The 18,292-nt window shown below is 35.3% G+C and overlaps 1 protein-coding gene across 7 annotated transcripts in view; it reads right to left on the bottom strand.

The window, feature by feature from the left end:
* The window catches only part of RYR2 (ryanodine receptor 2), a 430,624-nt gene that overhangs the window by 250,342 nt on the left and 161,990 nt on the right, over positions 1-18,292 (bottom strand). For all 7 annotated transcript variants that reach the window (XM_033008863.2, XM_042795831.1, XM_042795834.1 and 4 more), the window contains 3 exons: positions 11,799-11,873; positions 10,972-11,050; positions 9,786-9,898 (listed from right to left, as the gene is read on the bottom strand). In XM_033008863.2, coding sequence (XP_032864754.2) covers positions 9,786-9,898; positions 10,972-11,050; positions 11,799-11,873 — 267 coding nt within the window. The remainder of the gene's footprint in view (positions 1-9,785; positions 9,899-10,971; positions 11,051-11,798; positions 11,874-18,292) is intronic.

Genomic DNA, 18,292 nt, shown 5'->3' with positions numbered 1-18,292 from the left:
TTCCATTTTATAGATAGGACACTGAACAAAAAAACTTTGCTGACATCTCTTCAGAGCACCTGCTATTTTTATCCATTCATTTGACTCCAGCTGCAGCTCTGATTATAACCCAGATGTCTCAACCTGAGTCACCAGAGATTTATACCTTTAAAAAGTATGGTTGAAATGAGCTCATACCACCACATGACCACCACAGCAGAGAAGTAGAGATTATATCTCTGCAATTCTCTTCTTTCCTTCACTTCCCCAGATTGCTTGCTGCATCCTTCAATTTACAACTGAAGGCAGGGGTCCTGACACTTACAATTTCATAAACTGTGGTGTTCATCCCCTGGAACCATCCATAGCAAGCAATAAAATGAAGATTTGACCATGCAGAGAAAGCACCCTGTCAATGCATATTCAAGGATTCAGTTATGTCAAATGTATAGAAAAAATCCAAATAGACTAGAGATACCAGTCTAAATCCTGGCATTTCCTAACTTTTCAGTGCTGTACTTCATAATCTCAGTGTTGTTTTAAAGCATTCTGCTGCCTGTCTATAACTTCTCTGGAGCTTATCTGTTCGATTTTATACTTTCAGCACAATAAAACTATCAAAATGAAGCAAATCCTGTAACACAATGTCCAGGTTGAGGACATGATACTCACACTGACACTGAGCACCCTCCACACCTACCACACAGATATTTGCCAGCCAGCATAACACAGTATCTGGCAGAAATAGCAGGTTTTCATCATCAACGAGGACCACATGCATAGCGCATACCTTTCAGGTATGCAGTAACAACATCTGCAAAGAAGAAACGTGTTGGGTTCAGGAATCCTGCTGTCTATTCTAATCCTGGTATGAGCCTTCACCATTACAGGCACGTCCTTCAGCCTTCTGTCTCACCCAAATAGCATCTTTTCTGCACTTGTGTCCAGGCTCAACCAAAAAGCTGGATTTCTCTTCCCTAATGATAGACTAATAATCTCCTAAACCAGCATTTAAACTGCCATAGGCTTTTAATCACTTTTCAGAATTAAGGTATTTTATGAATACAGGTTAACACTGCAGTCTACAGGCAGTTTCTCAAGGATAAACTCCAAGACTCAAATCTCCCAGAATTCTACAGGTTTCCCAACTGAACTTACCATCACGCTACAAACTCTGTACTCCTCTGCAGAGAAGTAACACAATTACATCTCTCCTCCTAGGTCTTCAAGAACACAGTGTATTCAAGCTCACTGGAGAGCCTAGGAATCAGATGGTAATTTCCACAAGCACCCTTCAGCAGTGATTGCAGCAGCATAGCTGCATTTACAATAGCTCTAAATAACTAGATGATGTATTTTAAGCTTCACTGTCAGTCTGCATCAAAGTTTCTGTTCTCCAAAATGTGCATGTGTGCAGAGAGAAACATAAAGAAAGGAAAAGTTTTGCTTTGGGCTTCCTCTTGGCTAAGGTGTGTCAATACTGACATCTCATCTAGCAGTATCTATTTCTATCTGCACTTTACATTATGATGTCTCTGCCTTCAATCTCAGGACATTCCAAATAGTGAGAATAGCAAAAGAAAAACAATAAAGAAAGTTTATTTTCTGGTACATTTTGAGAACTGCGTACAAGGCAGAGCACTTCCCAGAATGCTTAAGTACTGCACACAACAGCAGCATCAACCACACTGCTCAAAAGTTAGTACCAGCTGGTGCAGAGATGGAGGCTACAGACATGATCCAATGTAATCTATTTCTCTTTTGTACACAGAGACTGACAGCCCTTGCTATTTCCCCTTTCTCTAACTGTCTTAAAATTACTACAGTGATCAGGACACAGAAGCAAAGTCAAAAAGTACATACCTGTATCTATAACTAAAAAAAATCCCAAATCCAACCCAAACCAAACTATACTCGCTTTCTGGGTTTTGTTTTGTTTTGTTTTTTTTTTCTTTTGGTTTTGTTTTGTTTTTTGTTGGTTTTTTTTTTTTTCCTAATGATTAAGGGAAAAATATTTTTGTATCAAAAAAATTATGAATTAGGAAACTTCAGCAAAAATCCAAAGGTTAAACTGTCTCTAGAACCAAAAGATATCCACTTCTTATCTTCCTACTTATCAGGTTTAATTTCTATTAAAATGTATTATCTGAGTCTGTGAAAAAGTATTCTGTAACACTGAGTATTATATTGACACTGTCAAATTAAATGAAAATATTCAGTCACAGAGAAGAGAGATATTGGAAAGAATTAGAAGTAATAACTGCATCTGTGTAAACTTTTGATATCATTTTTTTGTTTACATCTAAAAGTGGCAACACATTTATATTCACTGATACATCTATGAACACTTTGGAAAAGTTTGAATAAATATGGGTAAACTTACACTGCAGGACAAAAACTTATTGTCTAAGTTTTGACCCAAAGTAGGCAAAGCCCAGAAAATTTTAGATGGGTGTAAAGAATCTTCGTTTCTTTACGTTTCTCTGAAGTGGTTTAAACAGTCAGCCAGCAAATTTACAAGCGAAAAGAATTTTTCCATTGATAAAGTAAAGGCATTGCCAGCACTATACTAACCAATTCCAGTCCCTCCACTGAACATAAATGTACCATCAGCAAAGGGAGAGTACTAGCTAAAACCCACAGATACACAGAAATTACCATTACAGCTCAGCCATGGAGAATCATCTAGTCCACTATCACATAGCTGACAGCAGGTGATTGAAGATGCATGGCAGGAAATCATAAGGATCCCACAGAGGGTAGATAGGGGAAGTCTGCATTCCCCCTCTTTATATTAGCTTTCCTTATGCCCTATAACCACAAAAAGCCTGAAGCACATCAGCTACCGTGCTTCCAAATGATTATCACTTAGTTTGATTAGACACAAGAACTTTCATTAACAAAATATTAATTTTACAGAAGAAAGCCTAGAGAAAAAGAATGGCTTCTGGTGAATGCATCATAATACAGTCTTCAATGGCATGATCCTGTGCAATTTTTTCCACAAGTGCTGTTTCACTGTATATACAGGATAAAGGAGCTCACTTCATGAACAGCTGCTCAGTGCTTTGTTTTCTCCCCAATTTTCAGTCTGCAGCTTCATGCTTTATTCAACATAGTCAATTCTTCAAAGCTTTGAGAATTCTTAATTTCCTCATAGGTTTTTCTCTTGCTACCAACTGTTACAGCACTTCACAAAACATAACTAATATCAATGAATTCATTTTCTCAAAACCCCAAAGGAGTAGCATTATAGCCTATTTTTCAATGGGGAGTGGAGGTACATAGATTACACTAAGAAATATTCATTAATCTAGGATGCCCAAGTTGAGTTGACAAGGGCCTGTTTAACTCCCACTGTAGACTCTATTATATGCAGTTTTAATGTTCAAGGCACATCTTGCATTCACCTCAGTTGCAGGTATCAAGACTGAGCAACTCTGGGACCTCAGCCTCCAGCAGAAAGAGGAGACCTCAGAGCCACAACCCAGGAAAGGAATATTCCTGATAAGGGATGAACAGTTAGTGACCTTTTGAAAGCAAGACTGGGATAAAAGATCTCAGGAAACTCCACAGCAGAGTCTGGTACAAACTCTAATTCTCCAGGAAAATAATTAACTAAGCATCATACCACCAATCCTCCACCTGCAATTCCCAGCTTGAAATTTCATCCACAGTGTTGCTTCATTCCACAGACTCTCTGCTACTCAGCCCTGAAACATCCACTGAACTTTTATCAGCCCTGAGATAGGGTTACTTAAAAAGCCAGTGTGACTGTACAGTTAAGAGATTTCATAAAAATATATCAATGCTATATTTTTTGCATTTTCTAATGTCTGTGTTTTTTTCAAAATAAAATAATATATATATATATATATATTAGTGGTATAAAGTATATGGAGTTTTTTTAATATAGGAAGAAAAAACCCACAACACAGTTACAGAAGGTGGCAATCACTGACACCCACATGAACCACAGGTAGAGAAGGAAAGTTTAAAATCATTTTTTAGACATCTGCCACCTAAACTAACATAAAATCATGGACAGGATTAGGCTGTCAGCATACCACAGGTGACTGCTGTGCCTTAGTACAACGGGTTTCCTAGATAGTTGCTGATAGCAGTTATCTAGCCTAATTGCTCCAGGCCTCTCCCACTCTCCCTTCCTCTCCAAATCTTTACCCCAGCCCTCACCAAGCCAAACCAGCTTTCCAACCCAGTTACAACTTACCCAATCATCCACAATTAGGACCTCCTCCTGCTTCAAAAGGTTCTCCTCAGACCTACAAAGACTCAGCATGTCCTTCTGGCTTTTTTCTTGCTCAACCTCTTCCTTCCCATGTCAGTCAGCATTAGACTTCTTTCCAGAAAGTCACCACAACTCCTGCCCCTCAATTCTTTTCTCATTTCTTGGCCCCAGACTCTCCCCTCTCTGGATCTTTGTCCAGTGATTTAGTACCCCCCCCAGCCAGCCCAATCCTCTACAGATCTCTCCTGTCATCCTTCATTCCCAGTCCCACTCCACTCATTCTTCTATCAATTCTCCCTGCCAAAGCAGCACAGGTTTTCTGCCCCAAATTTCTAACGTAACTTTAATGAGCAGGTGCCCACTCCTCCCTTGTCACCAGCTTCTTGTCCCAGAGGATTTGTTAGTCCTTTACTGCCTGCCTGCCTCCAGCTGCCAATCTTTTCAGACAGTCATGAAGTCCCACTCAGTTTCCCTCGTTCCCAGTTCAGTTCCAGGCTCCTGTCCCTGCTAGCTACATTACCTGCCTTTCCTTCCTTCTCCTTTCCCATAGCTTCCTCCTCCACATATCTTAAATGACAGCAGATCGCCGGCAGCACATAAAACACGGAGTTCTCAGCTGTCAATACAGTACCTGACTTCATCCCCGCCTTGAGCCACCCATTACAAGGAATATCTGGTTCCACCAGGGTTGGGGTATGTTTAATTATTCACTGTAGAGGGAGTTTAAACTGTTCATTAACACACAGGAGGTACAAGAGGTCTAGCTTACACAAAATAGACAAGTCATCAGACTTTTAGCTACTTAAAGAAAATTTTAAAAAATCTTCCCTGGGCATGACCAAGCTGCATTATTTAAGGAGAAAGTTTATTGATGATGTTTAAGCACAGAGGCTTGTTACCCTTTTTTTTTTCCCTTTTGCCCTTTTTTTTTTTCTTTAAGTTAGCAAAAAGTACACCTGTGATACCAAGAACACTCCTAATTTCCCATGTTTGTTATAAAAGGTGGGATACTCGACATTTTCAAGAAAATTAGATGAATTTTCTTAATGATGTAAAAGTTGGTTTGTTTCTTCCATCTTCAAACTCAGTGATATCTGACCTTTTCTGGATGAACTAAAAAAAATCTCAGACTGATAAAAAAACAACAACAAAAAAAAAAAAAAAACACAAAAAAAACCCTACCAAAAAAAAAAAAAAACCAAACAAAAAAAAAACCAAACCAGAAATGGATGCTATTAGTTCTAGTAAGTAATTTTTTACATTACAAGCACTTGATTATAAGCACTTGGAAGCAGAATTTTAAAAGGCAGAGCAGCCTGACAACCTTAATTATCAAGAAGATGTACCAGCCTCCACAATAACATTTCAAATTGTAAAAAGACTCTGCGGAAACCACATTATGATCAGTGTAACAGAGCAGTTGCACACTACTTTGGTTCCACGAATTTCAAGTTTGTTTATGCAGATTCAAATTATTTGCAAGAAAAACCTTTTTTACTAATTAAAAAAAAAAAACAAAACAAAACAAAAAACAAATAAACAAAAATACATGGAATTGTGAAGTTACACAGAAGAAAGAAGTCCAGTACTAAGTTTCATACTCTCAGGAAAAAAATGAAATTTTACAAATTAAAAAAAAAATATATGAAAAAAAAAAAAAAATCACACACCACTGTGTTCCCTGGCATTACTGCCCCAAAACATGCTACAGATATTCAGAAGCTGTTCCAAGTATCTGAAAATAAATAGGAGAATTAAAACTAAGAGCTGAAAATAAAGTATTAGATGCAGGAGGATGCAGAGGGTGTCTTTCCATTATCCAGGAACCTGTCCTCCTGTCCAGGACAAATTACAGGTATCACCTCCACCTTTCAACTAATTTGATCTAAAGTGGATGATAATTATTTTTGAAAGGGAACTCTGTCATCAGCTAACCATGGTAAAAATTTTCAAGGAGAAGATTACACTTAAAAGGAAAGTTTCCAATTAGTTCATAATGCAGTTGCATTACAATCAGGATAGCAACTCAGTAGCTACATACATATACTGAAATCTCTGTGCTGTAGATTCAAAGTTGAGGGGTTTTGCTTCTTTCCTTACTTCTTAGCCAGAATAACACTGACTTCATTGATACTAATTTTCATTTTGTCTTAGTTTATGAATTCTGTATTTTGACCTCATGTCTAAGGAATTTTTCTTGATTTATGTTTAAAAGACTAAGTTATCTGGAGACTTCATGAATTTGAAAAAAAGTACAATTAATCGAATTTATAAACTACTGAAAAGTGACAATTTTGAAAGCAACCATGGTATATAAATAACAATAGGCATAGGCAAACTTCAGTGCAGAGGTACATACTATTATGTACAAGATGGGAAAACATGCTGGAAATATTACATCTGCTCATTGGGCTGCACTGCCTCAAGAAAGGAATCAGAGCAACTCTGGCTTGAACTTAAACGGTGGCAATATTTATAGCAGAACACCTTTTTGCTCTGTGCTAACAGGGTTCAGCAGAGCCAAGTTTCCTCTCTGAAGGATCTGGCAGCAGCGCAGCTCACACGTTACATAATGCCACAAGCTCTTACATAAGTGCTTTTCCTCAGAATTTCTACACAGAAAAATAAGCATCCGAAGTTCCATTGTCTAGGTAGGGATCACGAGTGTCAAAGCAACCTAGTGACTTGCTCAGGGACATGCTGTGAGTCAACCAACAGCCAAAAGTCACATCTCTGGACCTTTATTTTCCTGTTTTAACACTATTATTCCTATCAGCTTAGCACTTACTCACTGCAATTTAAAAGATGACTCTTCAGGGAAAAAAAAATAAAGTCAATTGAAAATAAAGTCAGTTGTCCCAAAATCTTTTTTTGATGGAAAGCAGGGAAGAGGAACTATAGAAAGTCACCGCATTTTCTTCAAACTCAATAGTGGTTGCCAACCAAATTAGGTCTAAACAGTAATCTACTGACTACACTGAGATCATGAAGTCAGAGTCAATAGATAAAAAAAAATGAAGCAATTAAGCTGCACTCAGACAACTGGAAGACTAATTTATGAAGCTGACATAACGTCCTGGGTTCGAGTGAGTGACGGGGGTTTTTTGGTAGCAGGGGAGGGGGCTTTAGGGGCCTGCTCTCTCCTCGAATTATACAAATTAAGCTAAAATTTGACTACATTTTGAAAAAGCCATGCCCTGTGAATGAACTCTATTCATCTGTTCTTTTTACATGCACATCTTTGCCCCAGGATTGTTAATCTATTTGTCTTAATTTGGAGAGAATTAGCAAATTGCTTGAAAACACAGAAAAATATAAAAAGGTAACATTCCAGCCCTATTCCTAACAGCATATTGACATAGAATGTTTGATAGAAAACTTACCTTTTCCTAAGGTTTTACCCATAAGTGCACAATGTACATAAACCTAACCCTCAACATCCTGCTGAACATTATTCTCTGTCAAGGGATCCTTCTGAGGAACTCCCCACCCTTAGAAAAAGGGTTCCTCAACTGGATTTAATAGAACCTATTTGGTCTCACTATCCAAGTGCATTCATAAAAACAACTTAATCTCTCCACAGTCCTAACTATTGTAAAAGGCATGAGTTGCTACATTCCTTGTGTTGTAGAAAATAGGGGCTGTAAGATGACACGGCACTCAAAATACTGTGATTATTTTCAAAGTTATATCCCTTGAAGTTTGTAGACAGACTAATAAATTAAGACAAACAGTTTAAGATGGTGACCTTTCATGAAAAATATTCACTCATTGTTTAACTGGATAATTCCATCTTTATCAACTGTTTGAATTTTCATAAAAGTATCATTGCTTTAATTACAGTGCTAATATAAATACTGAGTAGGTAGCAAAAACACAAATATTTTTATTATTATGAAACTTTGTAGTTCACTGGTTCTTAATTTAGTCTGGAAAAGCATCTGTTCATAAAAATGTGGGGGTGACTGCATGTAAGAGCAAAATTAATTTGCTGAGTCTTTGCTCCTTCTTCCTATCAAACCGGAGCTGTATAAATGAAATAGATTTAATAACTGTTCATTAAAATCTAGCTCTAAACCACTTTAAGAATATAATACAGATATTAAAATATCAAGAACATAGATTTGTGTCATTTCTCTCTACACTGAAAATATCATTTATTTTTAGTATATTGATATTTTTCATTGAAGGCACAGTATGCATTAACACCATGTGTTGAGGAAAATTAGTCTCTGCAGTCACCTTCATGTCTTACTATATAAAAGTACATATGACAACCTTGAGAAACAAGAGTTGAGGCACAAACTCCAAATAATATAAAAATCTGAGATGAATTACTAATTACAGGGCAGAAAGTATGAGTTCAGGCATATACCTAGACAGAGACACAATCTGGAACAAAATTCAACTTCAGCTACCCAATTCAGCAAGTCAGTGAATTTCTAAGAAATTCAATGTTTTTAAATGAAAACTTTTCATGAATTAGATTTCTCATTAATTTTGTCCAAAATAAGTTGCTTTTCCAGTAAGTCTAATTAAAATTCTCATAAAAGTAGTTACTAAAAATAATTTTAAAACATACAAATGATTGGAAAGTTTTCATAATATCTACTTACAAAAAATAACTCAATGGGTTACTGAGCATCTAATTAGAAGTTACAATTATATTCTAATAATTATATTCTTATTTTTCTGTTTCTAAAAGAAGGGAGAACATTTTTAATTTTATCAAAAAGAAAAAAAAAACATTATTTTTGTCTTATTAATCTCTTCACCTTTTTTCTAAATACTGTAAAAAACTCAGAAATAATGTTTCATAGCATTAAAAAAAAAGTGAATAATATAGAATAAACTTTAATGTTATATGCTGATCTGAGACAGTCCTCTTGACAAAGCTAAAACTTTGTCAAGAGGAATATGAAAATAAATTAATCTTAAAGTGTTGCACTATTTCATTACAGAACAAATGGGAGATACTTTGATGAGGAAGAAAGTTAGTTAAACCAGTGACCAAATGCAGCTACCACAGAAAGTTCTAAAATATTTCAATTATATTTAATTATGAAGTATTTTATTTAAATTATGACATGTCAATAGCTGTCTATAGTACATTGTACATAATTCTAAGAAAATATGGACCTTTTAAAGCCCACAAAATTCTGTGCACCTAAGTTAAACACTCCAAAATTTTGGTAAAAATTTTAATTCATCTATGATAGTGCTGTTAACCTCCAATCACCCATTAAGATTCTAAACAACTCAATTATGCAATTTGGACAGAGTTTTCTTCTCGGTATTTTCTTTTTTTCTTCATTAGTAAATTTTTCAACTTCCATTCCATTATTGAAATGGGCACAAATTAGACTGGTCACATACCAATGTCACACTTTCCAGACCTTCAGTGTCTTGGTTTGCAAAATGGTAACAAATACCAGCTTACACACCTTAAGCTATACTTTTGTGGAGATGGAAATGTAAACAAGACTCTAGTATAAAACTTCTGTTAAATATTTTTTCTGTGGACAAAGCACTGTACAGATATTCTTACAGAACTTACCAAATATCTTTCTGAAGAGACACTAACTAAAATAAGATCATCTCCAACACGCACTTTTTCTCCTTCTGATCGTTGCTTGGAAGCAGGATGGATGGTCCACCAGCATGCCTCACCTATGTCATTATTGAGTAATACCAGAGAAAGAAATGAGAAAAAAAAATGCCCAACATTACTGCCATTACTTTCACATTTATCTCAGTCCTAAAGTTCTGGCCCAGTTTTCAGCTGGGTAAATCAATGTCCATGTCTTCAGTAACTAATATAATTCCTGCACCACCCTGTTAGAAACTCCACTGGAGATAATGCACATATGCTGAAGACAGCAAGAACTCTGGAATCACTGATGTCACTGCATATGTGAGTAAGGAGGCGGCTCTATATGTTCTCCAGGCAATCTGGTCCAGTCCGCTTTTGCTAAAGAGCCTCCCCATCACCTTCATTCCAGGTTCTGGGGAAGACATCAAAGAATATTCCACCAAGAAATGGAACAAAGAAGTGGAGCAATCCATCACTAAGGGCAGCACAAATAAGCACCTACAGTGTTGCTTAAAATAATATTTGAAAGATTTCATAAATCTGAATTCAATTCTGTTCTTTCACTTCTACTGACTGTTAGGGTTTCTAATTCCCCAGAATATTTAAAAGTATTAAAGTCACAAATTCTGTTCCCAAAATCTCTTTGACCTTGGAACTGTTAATTGTTGCTGTTATTTATGTTATTACTCCTAGCTAGAGCAAGGCTTTAAAAAACAAGCAAACTTACTATTTCTAATAAACAATTACACCAAACTGATGCCATTGTAAGAAGCTATATCAGTCTTAAAAGCACAAATAACTCCAAGCCAGCAGCAGTTCTAAAACTTCAATAGAATCTTTATTTAAAATAATAGAAGTTTGAAAAATTCTTAGCAGAAGGGTTCTATAGGAATAACAATTTCAGAATATTCATTTACTTATATTCAGTATCATAAATTTATATTTAAATATCAACAACATGATTATATCTTGCAGAAAATAAATTACGTAATATATTAGAAAATGTAAAGGTAAGACACTGAATGTGTAAAATAAGGAAATATCAAGTTTTGTTCCTTCAGTCCTTAAATAGTCTTAATTTTCATGTGATTTCTTCTGATTTTAGACTGAAAGTATTCTTTATTACACAGTATTCTAATCTTGTGTTTACCTGTTGTGTCCTCTTGTAATCCTACATCAAATGCCAGTTTATCCATTGAAGATCGAGATGTAGAGAGGCAACATAGATACTATCAAAAGAAAAAATCAGGCATTAATAATTCTGCTCATATCTGATAATCCACTGAAACATAGAAAGCCATCAACCTACTAACACAGGATTAACTATTATATTATTAAATTATCTCCACTAGTTACTATCAGGAACATATATGCTAATAAATTGAATGGCCCTGAAGACTTGCCAAAGATATGTGTTCTAAAATAACCTCTCAGTTATCCAGATGATCCTTCCATGGAGATAGGAATAGTGAGAGTAGAAATAAAGGAGCTGGTTGCATTGAATTTCAGCTCCACGAAGCCTCACTTGTAGTTAATGAGTTTAGAACCCATATTATTCATCATGAAATTAAAGGGTAAGACTTCTGTCGAAAATATGTGCAAGAAGGAATTTCTTTTTCTACTCAATTTCCAATACATGTTCAGGTTGCCAGCCAGATGCCAGCTGTGGATTCAGTCGCAGGTTATGCAATATCCGAGGGAAAAGAAATGAGAAATCATCAACCCAAAATAGACAAATGAGCAGAGAAATCAACACTATGGAGCCAAACTTCGTTTTATCACTTGCCCAGATATGACCAGCTCAGTTTTGTATTTCCAAGCAACTACTCTTCACGAAGGTTTCCATTAATCATGGGTAAAATACCTTTGATGTGAATAATTCTCCAGATATCAGTAAATGGCAATGGTCTGAGCACTTTCAAACATAACCATCATTCAAAAAAGATATCATTACTGCTATCAACTCCTGTTACATACCATGCCACTGTAGGAATGGCGCAGCAAGATTGCATGCCCATAGAGTAGCGTTCGATGACCACCACCTTGTGCAGACTGAAAGATAAAGAGAAGCGATATACTGGTATGCTATAATACAATGGGGCCTTTTGAGAAAGAAAAAATAAATTCTCATCAATCTCTGGACAATCTGTGACAGAGAAGTCAATTTCCTGATAAAATGCTATTCAGGGATTAGTTCAAGAAGGTAGTTTTATGAATGTGTTCTTTAATTTTAGTTGCCTCTTAATATAATGACAGTTTAAGTCCTTGGGACAGATGTAAGGTAGAATTTGGACAGGTGAATCTAGAAGCTACTGACTTCTGCTATAGAAGTGCTCAAATCACTGATGACGGAAAATGGCATACTTTGTACCTCTACACCCCCTGTATTGTTAAATCTCTACATATTCACCTATTTTCCCTCGAAATTATAGACTTTTCTATACAGAAGGTATGAAGAGGAAGTTTCTGAAGTATTGTCCAAGTTTTACCAAAAAGTATTAATGATATATCAACCAACATTGAAGATCATCAGCCTCCAGACTGCTTGCCCCACAGTGTTTAAATACTGTCAGATAGATTTCTTTCTCTGCTAGGCCAGGTAAGTGCCCAAAAACATTGAAGCTAACTCAGATGGATTTGGGGGTTCTAAAAATTCAGAAATCGTGGCTGAGTAAATGTTCCTCTTGAGAAACAGAGCATAAATCCTGAGTGAAAGAAAATTAAAGTAATAAAACTCACTTTTATCCTAAGAAATTGCAACCATTTCTTTCATAATGTTTTCATTATGGTTTCTATTGATCTATAATCAATTTAACCACTCATGAAAGAATAAATAAATATTGTTAAAGCATGAGCAACATTTCAACTTCTGCTGAAGATTTATGACTTCCTTAGACTGAGATGCAGCTGACTGACATTGGTCAGGAACAGACTGTTGGACAAGACACTGTCAGGAGCGTAAGTTCATATTCTTCTGACAGAACATCTCACGTAACATTATGCATATCACACTCTTCAAGCAGTATCAATAAATACATACTTTTGTGTCCATAAATGACACAACTCCATGACCAGCATTATTCTTTCATATAGACTCCTAATTTAATTTCTTATATGCAGCATTTATACCCTTTCTTTTATCACAGTAGACTGACCTTCTGTTTGACTGGAGCACCAAATTCATTACAGAATAAATTGGAAGCAATCATACTATGTTATCTCTCTGGCAGCTTCATTTCAGTGCTGAAGATCAATTTAACTGAACGGCTATGGTGGCAACACACAATTATTTCCCCTCCTCATTTAGTGGTTGTCCTTTCTTATCCTTTAGCCATTAGCATAGCATTTGTTGATCTTTGAGTTACATGGTCAAGAAAAAAAAATAAATAAATAGAGCAATAGGTGGTAGAAAAGCAAGCATTTCAAAAAATAATAATTTTAGCACTTTAAGAAACTGACAGGAATTTCTGGCTTTTATCTTTATTGAGAAGAGAGCATCTTGATGGACACAAGGTATATTTTGACTTTCAACAAACTGCGTAGGAGTCAAAATGCTGGGAGACACATTCAGCAATCTCTCTGGAAGATTGAATGACATGAATTTTTATTAAGAAAGAATAAAAGTCATGGTCTTTGTCACAGACACAATCTTGACAGAAAGACATGAAGATTTCGATTTGAACTACCATTACTACCACCACTTTTTTCCAAAGGCACAAGGAAAGAATGAGACATTTGATAATGTCAGGTTCATTGTGACAAAGATGAATGTTCAATGTCTGCTGCTCACCACATTGGCAAAGAGGGGAAAAGCTGCTGTGAAAATATTGCATTACCAACATTTTTTTATTTGCCCAGAAGCTTTATCAACAGCAGTCACAGGTACCCAGCCAATGAAGTCACTAATACGAACAAAAGTTTGAAATTCCATTGATACTTTTATCAAAATTATTCTCTGTTACAGGCCATAAATTTAATATCTAGCATATAGATTTGGTTGCCTGTTCTACAAAAGATGTGAGTAATAGTGTAATCAACAAAATCACAGCTATGTTAGTATGCCCTTGTTTTGGCCATACTGATTTGTCAGTCTAGCGCCTATTTGATTAAATGTCCATTTGTAGCCAAACAGGAGAAAGGTTGACTCAAAAAAATTTCAATCAATTCTGTGAAAAATGGGGCAGTGGTTTTTTAGATATTTTTTCCCAAGAGGAATAAAATAATTCTTTTAACCAAAATTATTTTGCCCATTTAAAAAATGCAAGCAAGTTTGCTGTTTCTGTTTTAGACAGAAAACAAAGATATGCAAAAAAACATTTCAAGCCTTTTCCACTTATAGGTTTGAGAGGCAATTATAATCAAGCCATCCACATGGAGAGAAAGTGAAAAGATGAAACAAAAATACAGGAGAGGCTGGAAGAGAAAGCTAGTATTACGAAATTGCCTTCCATTTTGGAGATTGCCTTCCAGGATATGTACATATCTATAAGTTAGTTTCCTATTTTAAAGGCTCATTTAATAATTAAATACTCAGCATTTATCTTTATGCCAGAAACTGCATAGTAAGTAGCAGTTGGGCCATGATTTTCTACTGAAAGAGTTTGATTTTCAAAATAACCCATTTCTACAAGATTGTTACAGAGAACTGTAATTTTTCCATGTAAATAAATAAATAAACAAATAAATAAATTTAAAAGTTTACAGTTGAACTTCTAAGGCAAAGACATAACATTCCAAGATGAGGTGTGCCACTGAAGTTTTACCAAGTTCCTATGCAAAGTAATATGCAAATAATATTTCAGAAGACTCTGCAAGTAAGACTTCTTGGAAGCCACAGTCTTGACTAATTCAATCTGTAATGCCCACAGATTTTTACACAGATATATGAATGGCATTAAAGTTTCTAACAACCTCGTTACTAATCATGAGTCTTAGTTGCTTTATGTTTTTAATTTCCAATTTTCAAAGTAATTTCTAAGTTGAACAATACACTCATTGAATAAAGTCAGGCTGGAGAAAACTTCTTTGTGTTCAAAGAATTTATCCATTAAAGTTCTACAATCTATGCCATTCAGGAGTATCAATTATATGAATGCAAAACTATTCTCATCATATCCTTCAAGAATTCCAGGTTTAGAATAAGACTTGAAAAGCCTTCAGAACTGGTGAACATTACAGTCAATAAATTGAAATTGAAAGCATATAGGGCAAATTCACACTGTTTGTGAAAACTTCATATAAACTACCCATCTCTAGTCTAATATTTCTGCAGTTGGAATACAAGATTAATTTCGAGTCATCTCATTACCCAAAAGCCATTGCCAAAGCAAAGGCAATTTAGAATACAACAACATCAATTAGAGCTGAAGAAATTAGCATTCAAATTATATAAACAGCTTTCAAGTTCAACGCATTGTTAGATCAGGCAATGAGAATAGACTACTAAGATCTGAGCTGCTTAATTTGATGTAAAGAGTGTTATCTTGAAAAAAAAATAAAGAAGAAAAATAAGTTAAAATTGCGAAATATTTATTTTGTTTTCTTAATAGAAATAGGATTAAAAAGCCAAAAAGAACTTAAAAATTGCAACCAACAATCTAGTAAAATGTGTAAATGATGGATGCAGCATAACATGAAATATTTATAATTATATTGAACAAAAATTTATGTATTTTATTGTCAATATCAATCCTGCAGTAAAATATGTTACACATGACTCAACAAACACTTTCTATCTGTACAATTTTGTATATACACAACAGTCATATGTACAGACATGCAGTCACCTGATAGATTAAACCAGGTATTTCATTGACTTTAATTCACACAGTAGCACTTGCACCACTGTGCCTATGGCTGCATTGCTACATTTGTGGCCATACACAAGAAGCTGCAGGAAATTAATCATGGTGACATTGAACAAGTGTTTTGGAGCCATTTGTGCTTCTGGGAACCTCCCCTTAGGATGAGAATTTTTAGGGACTAGTGAATAGCCTTCTGGCATCAAGGAGATTTCGAGTCAAATAGCCCTTACCTTTCCATTCTTTTCCAGACAGCAGCCATATTTCTAGTAGAGAAAACATTTCCTAGACCAATGAATATGCTATTGTAAGCAAATGCTGATATTTCTTTTCTGACTCTTCTTCACAGGTCTACACAATCTCCAAATTGAAATGAAAAGTGAAAAAGCTATGAATTTCAGGGAGGTACCAGAGAAAGACAAACATGTGAAAGAGTGTACTTAAAGAGGCTAGTTATTTCAGTGTTTTGTGCAAGTACAAAGCTTTTGAAACATTGCCATTATTCAGAAAGCTAATGTTTGAGAAAGCCTGACAGCAATTGCATTTAGGATGTGGCTACTCAGACAATTCTAGTCATCCATGAAAGTGATTTAAAAATACTGAATGTGTCACAAGAACACAAGGACGTGAAGAACACTCTCTAGAAAATCATATAAGATAGCACAGTGAGTTTTTAAGAATTATGTAATGGCTTTTCCTGCCTCATTACATGATGAACCCGTAACAGCAGAATGGAATTAGTGGCACGTGCTATAGGGAAAATGATGGTAGAAAGGCTAGGTTGTAAGGAAGTATAGTTTTAATGAACTTTAAAAAAAAATTTAAAAATCAAGTGAAACAACAAGCTACAAGACATCAGTAATAAATCCTTCAAAACTGTAAACCATATAATTTACAGTAATGGTAAATTACAACCTAATTGCAACCAGCTGCTTAGCCTGGTATTTCCTCTGTGCCCCAGACCCAACCATATGAAACACCAGCCCAAATGGTCTAGATGGAACTTAGGACCACTCAATATTGCTCTGAATGGATTTCTAAAAAAAAGTACTGTAAAATTCTTTTCATGGAACTGAAAATTTTTAACGTGTGAGAGCAGCTGTACAGTAAAAGAAGAAATGTGCTCCCTGTTTTTCTTCAAAAATGTTTTCCAAAGCAAACACTGCCAAGATAACGTTTAAAGTTTCATATATGACATTTAGTGGCTATTTCATCTGTACACTGGAGTAAAACAATGTCCTTTAATTCATTAAAATGGAGCAAGCCTCTGAAACAAAGCCTGAATTAATACCTCATTGCCAAAACCAACTGGGAAATCAATGCTTACTGAATTTATTGTTGTCACAGACTTAAAATGTTAACAGCAGCTTAAAACTACAACATACAATAATGGAACAGTGATTTCAAAACACACCAACTTGGTATTTAAAAATATTGGCAACTTTCAAATTTCAACATTAATGTGACACGTTTGGATGAAGGGAAAAGCTAATTGTTTCTACTAATGATGGCCATCTTACACTCAAAATAGATGCTGCTGACAACAGCATGTGAAACAGAGGACACCTATACTTCCATAAAAACGCTTGCAAATATAAATGTGAAATCATTATTTTCTCTCTCAGGAGTGTGTTTCATTTTTCATGAAGCTTGCAGTTTATTTCTAACTTTTATACTGCTAGAAAACTACAGAATGAGAAAAAAAAATCCTATTTCTAAATCTAGATGCTTACTTCAAATGTGTAAGCAGAAATATATAATTAAACACAGAATATCCTAGAGTTACCTGCTTTGAACCCTTTTAAATTAAAAGCCATCACCACCACAAAAAATAAAGCAAGCAGGAAATTGCTCCCACCACTAATGGAATCCCTAAAGGATTATATATAAGCAGAGCACGTGTTCTTCAGTGATGGAACCTTCTCAAAGTCCCTTCCCTGGGACTCACATTGAGGATGTCAAATTTCCCATTCAGGAGCAGTCATTACGTTCTGAAATTGTGGGTTTGATCCATTAGAAAGAGAAATCAAATAGGAAATGTGGGTCTGATCACAAGTATTGGCTTGAAAAAATTCAACTACCATGCATACTGAGTAAAAGTATATTTAGGCCCTGGACTATGCTGTTCACAGTCGGAAACCACCTGTGTCAAGATCAGAATTGTAAGGCTGTTGGTATCAATGTCTTTTTCAAGAGGCTGATGAAAGTCTTTAAACCAGCAGGCTAACACAAGTATTTAACCTGAGCTGTTTTTTAAAAAAAAAAAAAAAAATAAAAAATGAGTTCACAACAAGACACGTGGTTTGTTTATATATAATTTTTTAGGTCTTCCTGCATTTATGCAAAATAAAGGCTCTCATTTTGTAATCTGCAAGATAGAATGAGAAATACTGAACGGGTGTGGAATAAATGTAGATCTTCAAGGCTTTTGAGTCCTCACTCTGGAGAAGAAAAACTCCATGATGGCAGAATTAGCAATGAAATGAAAGAAGCTGAGAAAAGACTAAAAGAAATTGCTAGGAATAAGAGGGAAGGATGTCCCACAGTCTAAAAACATCTCACTATGGTTATACACATAAATATTTGCATGATGCTACAACCATAGAAATGGAGGAGGATGCTCTAAATTATGTTTCCATAGCAATGTAAAAACTACTCATCTATTGATTA

Source organism: Tyto alba, unplaced genomic scaffold, assembly GCF_018691265.1.
Source record: "Tyto alba isolate M040663 unplaced genomic scaffold, T.alba_DEE_v4.0 Super-Scaffold_22, whole genome shotgun sequence".
Lineage (NCBI taxonomy): Eukaryota > Metazoa > Chordata > Aves > Strigiformes > Tytonidae > Tyto > Tyto alba.
Note: the sequence above shows the minus strand (reverse complement) of the source record. Positions and strands in the feature narration are given on the sequence as shown.